Below are 12951 nucleotides of genomic sequence, written 5' to 3' on the forward strand. Positions count from 1 at the left end.
CAAAGTCACTGTTTTCCACCGATTGTTCCTATGGGAGCTATATGATATAGTTACCCGATCCTTATCAAATTTGGCACAGTTGTTAACAGATATATTAAACTAACAAATGTTTAATTTGAAAGCAATCGCGGCAAAAGTAACGAAGTTATTGATAAAAGTCACTGTTTTCGAAAGATCGTTCCTATGGGAGCTATATGATATAGTCACCCGATCTTGATCAAATTTGGCGTAGTCGTTTCTATAGCTATAGCACGACAATAGCTCAGAAAATAACGAAGTTATTAAGAAAAGTCACTGTTCGCGACTTTGCCATTTGTATGGGAGCTATATGATATAGTGTTCCGATCCGGCTGAATCCGAGATATACAACGCCTGCAGTATATACAAGCCTACATGCAAAATTTCAGCTCTGTAGCTTTAACGGTCTAGGAGGAGTTTGCGTTGATCCAGACGGACGGACGGACGGACGGACGGACGGACATGGCTATTTGAACTCGTCTCGTCATGCTGATCAAGAATATATATACTTTATATGGTCGGAGATGCTTCCTTCTATGCGTTGCACACTTTTGACCAAAATTAATATACCCGTTTTGCAAGGGTATAATAATCAAGATCCAAGATTAAACAATCAAAATTTCGAAGAAATCGTCGTGTGGCTCATGGAGAAGTGAAATCCCAGTGCTATTGCTGCATCCCTGAACTCCCCTTGTGATGCATTTTTACAGTTTGTTTACAGCACTTGTCATCAGATGGCGCCGGCTGTTGTTGTCATTGTTACCGTTGCCTTCGCCATTTGATTGCCAAGTTTTCGCGTTGCCACAAAGTGTCTTCATCAGAGGGGGCCAAGCAAATGGGTGAGGAGGAGAGGGAAATGTGCACACCCAAGTTGAATTAAGCAATATTATATGTTATTTTTATATTAATACCCTTGCGGAGGGCTCATCAGTTCGAAATCAATTTCATGCTCTCAGTATTAAAGCTATTGGTATGAGACTTTGGCAATTGAAACAATAGACAGGTTAAGTTTTTAGATTGGGCAGATCGGACTGCTATATTTTAAAGTATCTTAACTGTATTTGGTACTTAGATATACATTTCTATTATATTCTGAAATAAACAGATACTGCGACGGGAAAACAGGCACAAACGCTCAAAGCTATTTACTGATACGTGCATACGTATAGCACTATATTACGAATCAAAGGGCATACAAGGAAGAGCCTAAATAAGTAGAAAGAGACAACTAATCGTTTTTTATCTTTATGCAATTCTGTAGTATAATAACATAGCAAGAAATAAAGATCGACAACTGCAAGGGTATAAAATCTTTGGCATAGCCAACAATTTATTTGCTACGTCATTGTTGATAAATGAAGGAGGAATTGTTTTCAGTTGTTTATTGTTTATTTAATGTTTAAAATAAAGGTAAATGCGACAATTTTCGACTCGCAAACTGCAAGTGAGAAGGAAATGCCGAACTCTTAGCCATGCTGAGTCTCTACTCAGCGAGAGAGAGAGAGAGTAACGGCAGTCCTAGTAGAATCGAAGGAATAAAGTTCTCAAACCGACATTCATTAAATAGTCATCATTACAAAAGGTTAAAGAAAAACTTCTGCTCTACGAATTTTTATGGGCGAGAGGGTAATTGTGATGCGGTCGACCAGAAAACACGCTTATGCAATAGAAAAACTTAGAGTCCCCTTTACAAGGGTAAAACAAGTTCGGCAGTAGTTGTTATTACCATTTCGCCTCTAGACAGTTGTTTAACTTTAAACATGCGGTGTGTTTTGTTTTTGGGTGCGGTTACGAGGGTAGAAACTACCCTGAACAAACTAGAAAGAAAAACAACCAAGGCGAAAACGAAAAGTCAAGTGCGTTTACTGGATTTAACAGGTCCGCGATTTCTCCTACGGGTGTAACTGGGTTAATGGATTGCTATTCTGATTACTTTGACTACCGAATTCGGTTGAAAAGGGGCATGGCTATTATGGCATAAGGGGAAAACCAATTCACTTGGCAGATAATTGTGCTCGATGTTCTTGACATATTCAAGTGATTCAAACTAAGGTAGTATGTATAATAGACAAAGCCATCGTAACTTTAACAAATGAAAAATATATCCAAGTTCATTTAGTCATTTTCCATTTTTGTTTTTGGCGCGCAGAAATGGAACAGAAAGACTGCATGACAACAGAGTTTTTCCAGGCGTTAGTCACTTGGCTATATCAGACAATCTTTTCACCGCTGAACGTAATTACTTAAAGCCAAAACACTGGCCAACAAATTAGTAGTTTCAAAACAAGTAAATTAATTTTTACTTGCGTGTAAATTGACTAGAAGCTTTCTAAGATTTTGCCAGTTCCACCCACCCACCGAGACACCCTACGAGGATCGCCTCAATTAATAGGTTGTGAGTATGTACTTATCAGCCAGTTTAAACAGAATACTCCAGATAATGGAGGTTTATGTTAAATTTGTGCTGCGTTAGTCATACTTTGCCATTTTGGTTGCTGCTATTTTGTTTGCCATCAGTAGGAAAAAAAAAAGAAAAACAGACCACACACAATCTCAATTTTTGTTGTTTTTCTTCTTTGTTTGTATTTGTCTTTTTGTTTGTTTTCCGTTCATCTCAACTTTGCGAATAATTTTTCATTCTTTCTTTTATTATTTTTTTTTTTTTAGATTGATGACTAATATTATTAGTTTGGGTTTTTTCAGTTTACGTCGGTTTTTTCTCGGAAAATTTATGTATAGTATACTAAAAGAAATTTATCAATTCAACATATGTTCATATATCATTTGAGTTTCATTTGACAATCGTCAAAAAGGGAAATTGTGCAAATGGTTAAATGTTTAATGAAATTAACTAACCTATTCAATGTTAATATCTAAGCCGGTTTCTCTTTCCTTCTTTGGCTTTGACTCATTGATTGGTTTCTGATTCTGACAATTTACTCTCTATTACGGAGTTTCTACTCAAAATACACAAAGAATAAAAAACACAAAAACAACTACAATATTGTACACAAAAAAAAAAAAAACAAAGAAAAACTACAACAAAATATACATACAACGAAAATAAACGTATATTTTATTTGAAGCTTACACTTTTCATTTTGTTCCGAATCTAATTTCATTGTTTTCGTTTCGTTCTGGTTGACAGTTTAAGGCGTGGCACCACCGCCAACCCACAAAGATGGCACTAAAATAACAGCAGACGACGTCCAAAATTAAATAAAAACAACACAAAAAGGAAAACTAAAGCAAAGGTTACTCTACATAAAAGGAGAAAAAGTAAAAGTAAAAGTTTTTAACAAAAACGTCGAAGCAGACAGACATCGAGTGGTCGCCCCGAGTCGCTTATAGGATATTGCAGACCAATTTCACCTTCCCCGTTAGTGGCAGCGGAAAATAGCCACGGATTGTTAGACAGAATTTTATGACACTTCTTGGGCCTAGCGCCCCTGGCATGGCCTTTATGATGAAAAAGAAGAAGTACAAGTTCAACGTGGAAGTGCAGCTGCAGGATTTGGTCGAAGTGGCCCTGGTTAATGAGGTCCTTTTCGCCAAAATACGTCTACTGGATGGGGGTTCCTTTCAGGAGTACAGCAGTCGGTAGGTTTTTTGTCCGTTTATCGTACGTCCTTGTCCAATGCAACTCTTTAACTCCTTCCATGCCATTTTAGGGAAGAGGTGCGCAACCATCGGGTTGAATGGAATCGCAGCTTCGAGTTCCCCTGCAAAATGAGTGCAAATGCTTCGACTGGCGTCCTTGATCCCTGTCATTTGCGCATATCCATACGCAAAGAGATGAAGGGCGGACGCAGCTATTACAAACTAGGTTTTATTGATCTAAATCTTGCCGAATTCGCCGGCGCTGGCCTCACCTCACGTCGCTTTCTACTCGAGGGCTACGATTCGCGCCATCGCCTGGACAATTCCATGCTGAGAGTAAGCATTAAAATGCACATGCTGAGCGGTGATATACTCTTCAAGGCGTAAGTACCACAAAACAGATAACAAGTCAGTCCTGCAACCTTATGGCATCCCTTCTTCTCCGTTACAGTCCCACACCCAACTTGAAGAGCAAACAGAACAAACCATCCACAGACGATTTGGCCAATGCCGCCACTGGAGTTGGTCTACAGACGCCAACGGCAACGGCAATGCCCAGCATAGGTAGCGGCAGTGGAGGTACAGCCATCCCCCTGGGCGGAAGTGGAGCCACATTGGGTGGCGTATCCAGTTTACAATCGGTGCCTGGCACAAGACCAGTATCTGCCGTAAGGGAAGAGGGTATGTCAATTGACTTTTTTGAGGGAAATACATTGTAATCTCAATGCGTCGTCTGCCTTGTCCACAGAACTGGATGCACAGGCTCTGATTTCGGCGATTGTGACAGATTCTGGCCTCTCGGAGTCTTCAGAGTCGGCAGTCACCCTGACTACGGATAATCTACAGCAGCATGCCGCCTCTTCCTATTCGAATGCTACAACGCCACTGTCCCAGGCACAAGCCCCACCGGGATTGGGCATCATTGGTAGCAATAATTATGGTACCACGGGAATGACAGTTGGTGGCAGTGGCAGTGGCGGTGGCGGTGGGGGCAGCAGCAATATTAACACAGCCACCTTAATGGAAATGGGTCATTCCAGGAATTCCAGTAATACTAGTCAAGTGAGTGGTTCACTAGAACTAAATGAATGCAATAATCTTCAATTGTTCTATTCATACAGATGTCAAAGGGTTCGGGTTACAGTAGTTTTTCGCACAGTCAACATTCGAGGCAAAGTTCCGAGGGGGACTCGGGGCATGCTAGGTAAGTGTCACACCTTTTGCAGCTTTATAGCTTTTAGATTCATTCTGTAAAAAAAATCGACTAGGCCTATCTAATTATTTCTACTTTTTTTTTGTTTTTGCCAACAATTCGAATATGCGAAGTATCAAATATTTCACTCTTTTGTTGATTATATATACATATATGCTCTAATTAAATAATATGCGCTATATATGCTAAAGTTCCTAAATATCTTATAAATCTGAAAACGTATCTAAACAAAATGTTTCCTAACAAAAAAGAAAAAAAAAAAATCATAAACAATGAACACAAACATCCACTCAAATCTAACCAAACAAAGAAGCTCGCTCAATGTTTACTAAAATCTAGTATATTATTTACTTTCCTACATAACAACACGATTACTCGATTTCTTTCACCAACACACAAACAGACACACACAAAACACTCACACAATCACGAAAAAAACCTTTTCATTTACTTGAATATCGATATTTGATTAGTTTTAGTTTTATAATTTATATAAATTACATTCTTCTGTTGATCTTATGATAAATAAGTTAATTTTAGTTATACTCTGAGATATTTACCTTCTCAGGCGGCGTTCAAACTGTTGAAGTTGAGATCCATTCTGTGGCCAGCAAGGTCCTTTGTATCAATGGCTCAATGCTTTTTGTAGATTTTTAAACCCTTTTTTTGAAATATTTTATTTTAATTATTAAGTATCTTAACTTCATAGAAAGGGAAATTGCCCGAGCTTTTTTAGATTTATTCCCGTGTTTCATCTAAAAACTGTCTAGTTGCACTTGCCATAAAATGCATCTGACTTACATATTCAAAACATGCATTTCATTATGTTATGCAAATGTAGTTTTCGAACAACACCAACAACGGGGCGAAGGGATGCTGCAAAAAGAGGCAACCAAATTTTCATTGCAAAGTTTAAGGTCAAATGATGACAAACGGACGGATATACACTACTGTCAGCTAACTCACGTACATTTACATGTACACATTCGGACACGTTTCCGTGCAGTTGTTGTTTTGTGGCAGACCCGCTGGCCAACTGGCTGGCTGGCTCCGGTTTCCCTACCGCTGCCCTTGCAATGTCGGATGTGGAATGTGGGGTGTGGGATGTGGGGTGGGCAGCGTTTTGGCTTGTTGGCTGCAGTTCAAAATCTCGTGCCGTCTGTGTGATGAGTTATGGGAGGACCAATTCAGTAGGACGGATGGAGCGGGGTGTGAGCTGTGAATGCACAATATGAAAATTGTTGAGGCAAAGCAATGTTTTTGACGCTGATGACTTCATCAACTGGTTGGCTGGCGTCATGTGGGGTTGCTAAGTTTTTTTTTGCCTTCTTTCTTTGTTGAGGTCAATCTATATGGTGCCTTTTGACCTTTAACTCATTCACTTCATTCAGGAGAGTTGGGATTCTAAACTTAACCTTAAAATTGTATGTACTACTAATGTTTATTATACGTTTATTTATTAACTTTTGCATTTGGTTTAGAGGTTACTTTAAGACATTGAACATTTGACATTGGGATTATTTTCCGGCGTTATGGTAGTTTTTTTAATTTAATTATATTTGTTTTAAATATGGTTTGTCTAATTTAACACTATTCTGTTTAACTTTCTTTCTAACAATTTTATTTGTATATAACATCGGGTAAACGGCCAACTAACATAACCTTCGAATTATTTCAAACGAACGTTGACGAAATCAAAAACACCACAAACTATAGTCGATTTAGAAAATCCGTTTCTCTACTTAATAGACTCAATCAGAGAGCAATTAATGCCATGAAATTGAGCATACCAAGTATGCGTCATCGTCAGCAGCAGCAGCAGGAGCAAGAGCACGAGCATGACAAGGACCCACCTCTCATAATGGGCACAGCCAGCAGCCATCACCACCACCAACATCATACGCAAACAAATCTGAGTCTGACCACTACCATTGAGTATGTGAGCGAAGAGATGCTCTATCAGACTCCAAATGCCACAATGAGTGTTGGCAGCGAGCAGGTGAATTTCGAGGACTTCCGCACACCGCTGGCAGAGATGCCTATGCCACAATTGCTAGCCCATCCCCAATCTGGTGGATTGACGCCCTGCTCGACATATCGCAGTGCCGGATCCCCATCGCATGCCGCGTCACAGTATTACGATAGTGGAGAGACAAGTGAAGCCGATGAGTACCTGAACGAGGACTCGGCTGACAACGATTCAGGACTCGAAGAAAACTATCACACGCCCCGGGTGGCCAAAATAAAATCCATGGAGAATCTGTCCATATTGGAGATGGAATTTCACAAGGCATCCATGGAACTAGATCGCAATTCGCCACGTCGCCTCAAACAATTGGCGGAACACGCTCAAATACCCAAAATGAAATCCCTTAACAATCTCTGCTTCGACGACTATTCCGAGCAGGCAGTGCGCGAGGAGTTTCAGCGCATACGCGAGCAATCCCTGGAGGAACGTTTGCGTTTCCAGCAGCATCACCATTTGAGCTACGGCCTACGCAAAAATTCGACGGCATCAAATGGCTCCTCTGGTAAATTATTTGTGAAGCACCAGCAGAGTCACCAAAGTCATCATCACCACCATCAGGGAAAGGTGGGCAATGCCAAGTTCATAGGACAAGATGGGAATGACAGTCCACAGACGACGACGACGACACCACACTATCCCATTCAAAAGATGCGTTCCATGGGCACGATCCCCGATGTGGTTAGCGAACGAATCGAAGCCGATCCGTTCCTCACGCCCACAAGCGAAAGGAGACCCAGCTTTCCCCGACTGATACAGTCGGCGGAGAAACCCGCTCTGGGATCTAGTTATGTGAACCGTTTGCTCACCTACGATGTAGTCGATTCGCCAGCTGTGGATTCCTTTTCCAACTCGGTGGCATTTATGTCGCGAACCCCCTTCGAGCGAGCCTATCGGCGTAGTATGTTGCACAACACTGCCTCCACACCGCTTCAGGCTACCCAAGAGGCTTTTGTAGTCCGGCCACATTCCACGAATGCTGCCTACGAGCTAATGAGGTGCGTCGCGCTTTTTCATTTTCATCTAAACAATTAAAAAAAAAAAAAAACTTAAAAAACGATCAGTTAAACTAGTTCAGTTCTCAACTAGCGAGTGTTATTCGTTAAACGTTACTCGTTACTCGTTAGACTTCGTTAGTCCGTGTTTTGTTATGCAATACGTAGCATAAAGCTTATCTCAAGTCATCAATATCGCGTCCTGGTCTTGGTCCTGTTCCCCATGCCTTTGTTCCCTTCTTTTGTTTTCGTTCTCGTTTTTATTTAACATTATCATTTGTTTTGTTTTTGTTTGGTTTTTTATTGTTGTTTTGTTTTTTTTCGTTTCGTTCAAGTTAATACTAATCATATATTTGGTACGGCCTGGCCCAATGCTATGCCGTATTGCTTTTAAGCTAAGACTAGGCTATGTCTAGAGGGCTAATCTTAAGCTATCTTGTAACTTTATTCTTAACTTATTTTGGGATAACCCTAACATATGGATTACACTCGCTAATTACACCACATTCGGTAGATCTCACCGTCCAATCTTTAATACGGGATTGCTTTTACTGCATTTCAACAGGCAGTTACACACTTAGAGAGCCTTTAAACCCGGCCTTTCACTGTGCTCGCCCATTTAATTTTTTATGAGTCTACTGGGCTTCGTTTCTTGGCTCCTTTTGACTGCACATAAAACAATCAAACGATGTAGAAACCAGTTACCCTTACCTATACGGAGATGTCCACTCAAGATGGATACATACACGTTGAAAGGAAGCTTTGAGGTCATCACATGCAGCCAGAAACTGGGGCAAGGATATGACCAGAAATTTGCTGGCCCCTTTGCCACTTCAATTTAGCTCTTGGTCTTCTATGTTCTGAAAATTTTATGAATTTCTCTTTGCCCTTTGGCCCCTCTCGCACATTTTCGTCTAATTTCATAGAGCAATTTCAATTTTAATTTGAGTCAAGTCTGTGATACAAATTTGCATACAAGGTCGCACAAGTAGAGAAAAATTGAGACAAAGAGAGAAAGCAGAGCAGAGTAAAAAGCAAAGTGGACTAGACGGCACAGAAGAGGAGTGAACAGAGGATAAATAAATTGTTATTGAGCGAATTCAAATGCTCGAGTAAGTGATTTGCCATCAAATTGTTGTTGCCTGTCCCCCCTCACACGGTAGAGAACTGTGTGGGCTTCTGCCCCCCCACTGAGAATAATGGGTGGGAATTCCACAGATAGAGAGAAAGAGAGAGCCAACAAGCGAGTGAGCGAGCGAGAGTGAGAGGTCAGGGTTATTTCAATGAGCATCTGAAAGGCAATACATATTTATATATAGATTGCGGTGGAGCCAAATACAAATCACGGAGATTTGATTACCATCAAATGTGACTCTCGGGATTTATAGTATTTCTATATCAAACCCGATGTTTGCTGTATACTTGTCCAAAATTTTGGGGAGTTCTTCAAGGGGATTTTCTGTTCATCTTGACACGTTTAATTTTACTTGTGTTACGTTAAAATTTTAATTTTTTTGTTGTACCAATCCACCAAATGAACTTTACACAAACACCCAACACAAAAAACAGAAACAATATTCAAAGAGATACGTATATGAATATATGAACGATTCCCCCTTATCATATATACAACGCATAGATTGAAATCAACTGCTAGTCAACATTTTTGGTTTATTTCAGTCAATATGTTTATCTATCTTTATACATCTTTTCGGGAAAAGTACTTTGACTATTTAATGTTGTAAATATTTTGCAAATGTTTTCGTTTCTTATTATCTTCCTCAACAACAAACAAAATACAAATATGCCCCGCTGTGTCCTTGTGTGTCTTTAAACACCAAATCTATGTATTAAAGAAGTTTAAGTGGTGTTCCCCGGCGCCTTTTCGATGCCAGTGGCAGCAACCAGGGAAGCAACAGTGTCTGCAATAGCAGTAGCAGGTCGCAGCCAGGAGTCGGAAACGCAGGCTCGACCCTGGCCACAACCGGAACTTCCTATGTGCTAGTCTCGAATTCGTCTCCATGCGGCACTTTGGCCAGCATACACTCCAATCATTCGGCTTCCTCCTCAAACGGGAGCAACAGTAGCAGCAGCGGAGCTGTGATTACCTTCCAGTGCAATTCCGCTAGCGGGGGCCACGATACCGCAGATGGGCCAGCCGGTGTGTATCCATCTCAGCAGCAGCAGCAGCAGGTGATGACAGTCGGTTCCCCCAATGGCCATGGCAACAGCCCTCGGTTGGGCAATGTAATGTCCGGAGATGCCCTTAGTTCCTTGGCCGCCAGTCCGACAGACGCCTGTAGTATACGCTCAAATCCGTCGGCTGCCTCGCTGCTGCTCTCTACCTCGGCTGCGGCAGCAGAGGCCTCGGCTCTGACCTCGGCAACCACGATGTCGATATCGGGGGCAACGTTGTCACCACTGGCCACTACGCAGATCATACGGCGCCCTAGCATCACCATGATGTGGGTTCAATTCACGTTTCCCTATTAGAAATCCTTTTGCTTGTATTAATGGTTATTTTTTAGTTGGTGTCCTACTGCTAAATGGATTTATTCTTTGTCACTCCTTAAGTGCCTTCCGTTTTAGAAGATATACATACCTATATTCTATATTCGGTTCCATGAATTAGTGTTGAGGTGGTGTTGCACCACCAAATCATTTGTACATAAACTTTGAATATCATTTCATTGCATTCATTTTACTTTTGGGTCACACCTCGATCGATTTATTGTTACAATTGTAGAGTAAATCCCCAAAGGGACAAACCAAGTTGCATCTCGCGATCATTTTTAATCAATTAACTATGTATTTACCTAATTGACCTAATGCTATATATGAGTTTAAGTTTTTGTATTTTTTTCTTTGAAAAGTTCTCCTTGGATTATGTTTCTAAGTAAATATACGCAATTATATTTTCTAATAGACTATCTCTTTCCTAAGATTTTTGTTCATTTCTAGCAGTGTTTTGTCCTCCATCCGTCTCGCAATCGATTGTACGATCGGTGACTTGCATGGCATGAGCGATCAAAAGTTTTTGCCCTTCCATTTCCTTTTTGTTTTTCATTTTCTTGTGTGTTGTCCTGCACGCGTCATCCAGCATTTGTTGTTGATGTTGTTGTTTTTGTGTTGTTACGCTAGGAGATAGCAAATCACGGCGAATACATACAAATGTCCCACACGCTATATCAATAGAGTATCACACATAATGCGCAACCTGTATACGCCTAGTTTTAAATGCCTTTAACGAAAAGTGATACATTGTGACCAAGACTCTAATTTCTTTGCTTGCTTTTACTGCCACAGGAATCCCAGTTCCGGTTCGTTAGTCATAAGTGAAACAGGATCTCTAGATCGCACGAAAAGCAGCGGGGAAAAGCGCAAGAAAGGAGCCCTCGACGATGGACCACGCGTCTCAGACAGGGTTGAAGAGACGCGAGTCAATCCCAATTCACTGATCGATGAGATTTTGAAGGACACGAAACTGGATCAGCTCGAGGAGTCGGCAGAAAGTGAGTAGATGCAATATGGCAAAACGAATTGAATAATTGATTTCTCCTGATTGTTATAGCCTCCGGACTGCAGCTGTATATAGCGCGCGATGGAACCGCCTCCTTGGGTGGCCACGAGGTCAAGTCCAGTGTGCGGGCGGGCGCTCTGAAGCAAGTGGTTATGCAAGATCGAAGATAATAGTGCCCAATCGAGCTGGAGCGTCTGGACTCGCATCCGTTTTTGTAAAATGTAAAATGTGTATTAGAAGACTAACGACGACAATTTGAGCGGCATTAGCGCAAAGTGTAACGGAACTAAATAATTTAATTTATAACAGTGTTTAATTGCAAACTAAAAGTGAGAACAATATATACATAAATACATACATACATATATACAAATGTAGGCTATATAGTATATACATAATTATGTATGTATATACATATACATCATATATATAAGTAAATGAATGGCATGTCAGAACACTACACTATTATAAATGTAAAACCGTCGTATGTATGTTTAACTAATTAGGTACATATATTTGCGCAATACCAATGTAATATTGTATGTATTAACAATGCAAAATGCAGTTGTGAGCGAATTGTGTGGGATTAACCGGAAACTGGCTGGTTAAGCTTCCTTTTTTTATATACTATACCAAACGTTCTTCTTTTACAAATTGAAACGGTTCTCCCACACATTTGTCTATGCTATTAAATTAACACAATCCATGTCGGGAAACCAGAAACAGAAACTTCAAAAAGGAATAAAACACTTGAATGTTTGCCACGTAGTCCAGTTAAGCAATTGTAAAGTGTATCCTTGTGAGAATAATGTCGATGTGCATTCTGATTTACGGCTTCCAATAGATATTCCGAAAAAAAACCAAAAAAAAAAACCATTTGCAAATTTTGCTAGCTCTGATTACAATGAATGTCACAAACATTGCTTCTAACACATTTCAATTAAGCAAGTTCTCAATATCATCAAAATATACCTGCCTAAGTATAGTAGATACATCCAATTAAAAAAATTGGCTAGGCTAAATCGATTCGCATTCGATATTAATTACCGCACATCGTAAAGTAATTTTGCGTTTTGAAGTGAATTGAGTTAATTTAACAATTACTACCAATTTGTATTTTTATTTCTTTTCGTCTGGTAGTTAGCATTTGAAATTGTTCTCATGTTCTCATTTACCACATGCCGCAAAGAATTTTTGTGTATAGTCTATAGCTATTCATTCAGCAAAACTCATTACCATTATATTTGAGTGGAAGATCTATGTATAAACAAATAAGTGGCTTGTTTATTTTTTGTATGATAGCAACAGATACTAAAATCAAGCAAAGAAATGCAATTAGTTCTTAGCTATAGTTTATGTTAATAATATGTGTGTATAATTGGTTTAGTTATTTTTCGATAATTTGTAAAAAGTGAAAGTGAAACAGAGAATAAAGCAAAAATGTTTCAAGGATAGCTTTAGAAAATTGTATATGAAAAACCACAAACATACAAAATACTAATCATATACATATTCATATATATGTGAACGATTTACAATTGTCAGTCAATTTGAGTCGCAAAAGCGTTGTTGGGCGAAA

General features: G+C 39.9%; 1 protein-coding gene across 6 annotated transcripts in view; it reads left to right on the forward strand.

The window, feature by feature from the left end:
* LOC6646722 (protein FAM102A) overlaps positions 1-11739 on the forward strand; it is a 35701-nt gene extending 23962 nt beyond the window's left edge. The window contains exons 3-11 of one of the 6 annotated variants that reach the window (XM_023178194.2): positions 3167-3618; positions 3690-4001; positions 4070-4299; positions 4367-4680; positions 4740-4822; positions 6548-7855; positions 9709-10317; positions 11159-11364; positions 11424-11739. In XM_023178194.2, the coding sequence (XP_023033962.1) occupies positions 3443-3618; positions 3690-4001; positions 4070-4299; positions 4367-4680; positions 4740-4822; positions 6548-7855; positions 9709-10317; positions 11159-11364; positions 11424-11542 (3357 nt within the window). In that variant the 5' untranslated portion in view covers positions 3167-3442 and the 3' untranslated portion in view covers positions 11543-11739. The remainder of the gene's footprint in view (positions 1-3166; positions 3619-3689; positions 4002-4069; positions 4300-4366; positions 4681-4739; positions 4823-6547; positions 7856-9708; positions 10318-11158; positions 11365-11423) is intronic. The other 5 variants (XM_023178188.2, XM_023178190.2, XM_023178191.2 and 2 more) reach the window with 5 other exon arrangements.
* The last annotated feature ends 1212 nt before the right edge of the window (positions 11740-12951 follow it).

Source organism: Drosophila willistoni (assembly GCF_018902025.1).
Source record: "Drosophila willistoni isolate 14030-0811.24 chromosome 2R unlocalized genomic scaffold, UCI_dwil_1.1 Seg167, whole genome shotgun sequence".
Classification (NCBI taxonomy): Eukaryota; Metazoa; Arthropoda; class Insecta; order Diptera; family Drosophilidae; genus Drosophila; species Drosophila willistoni.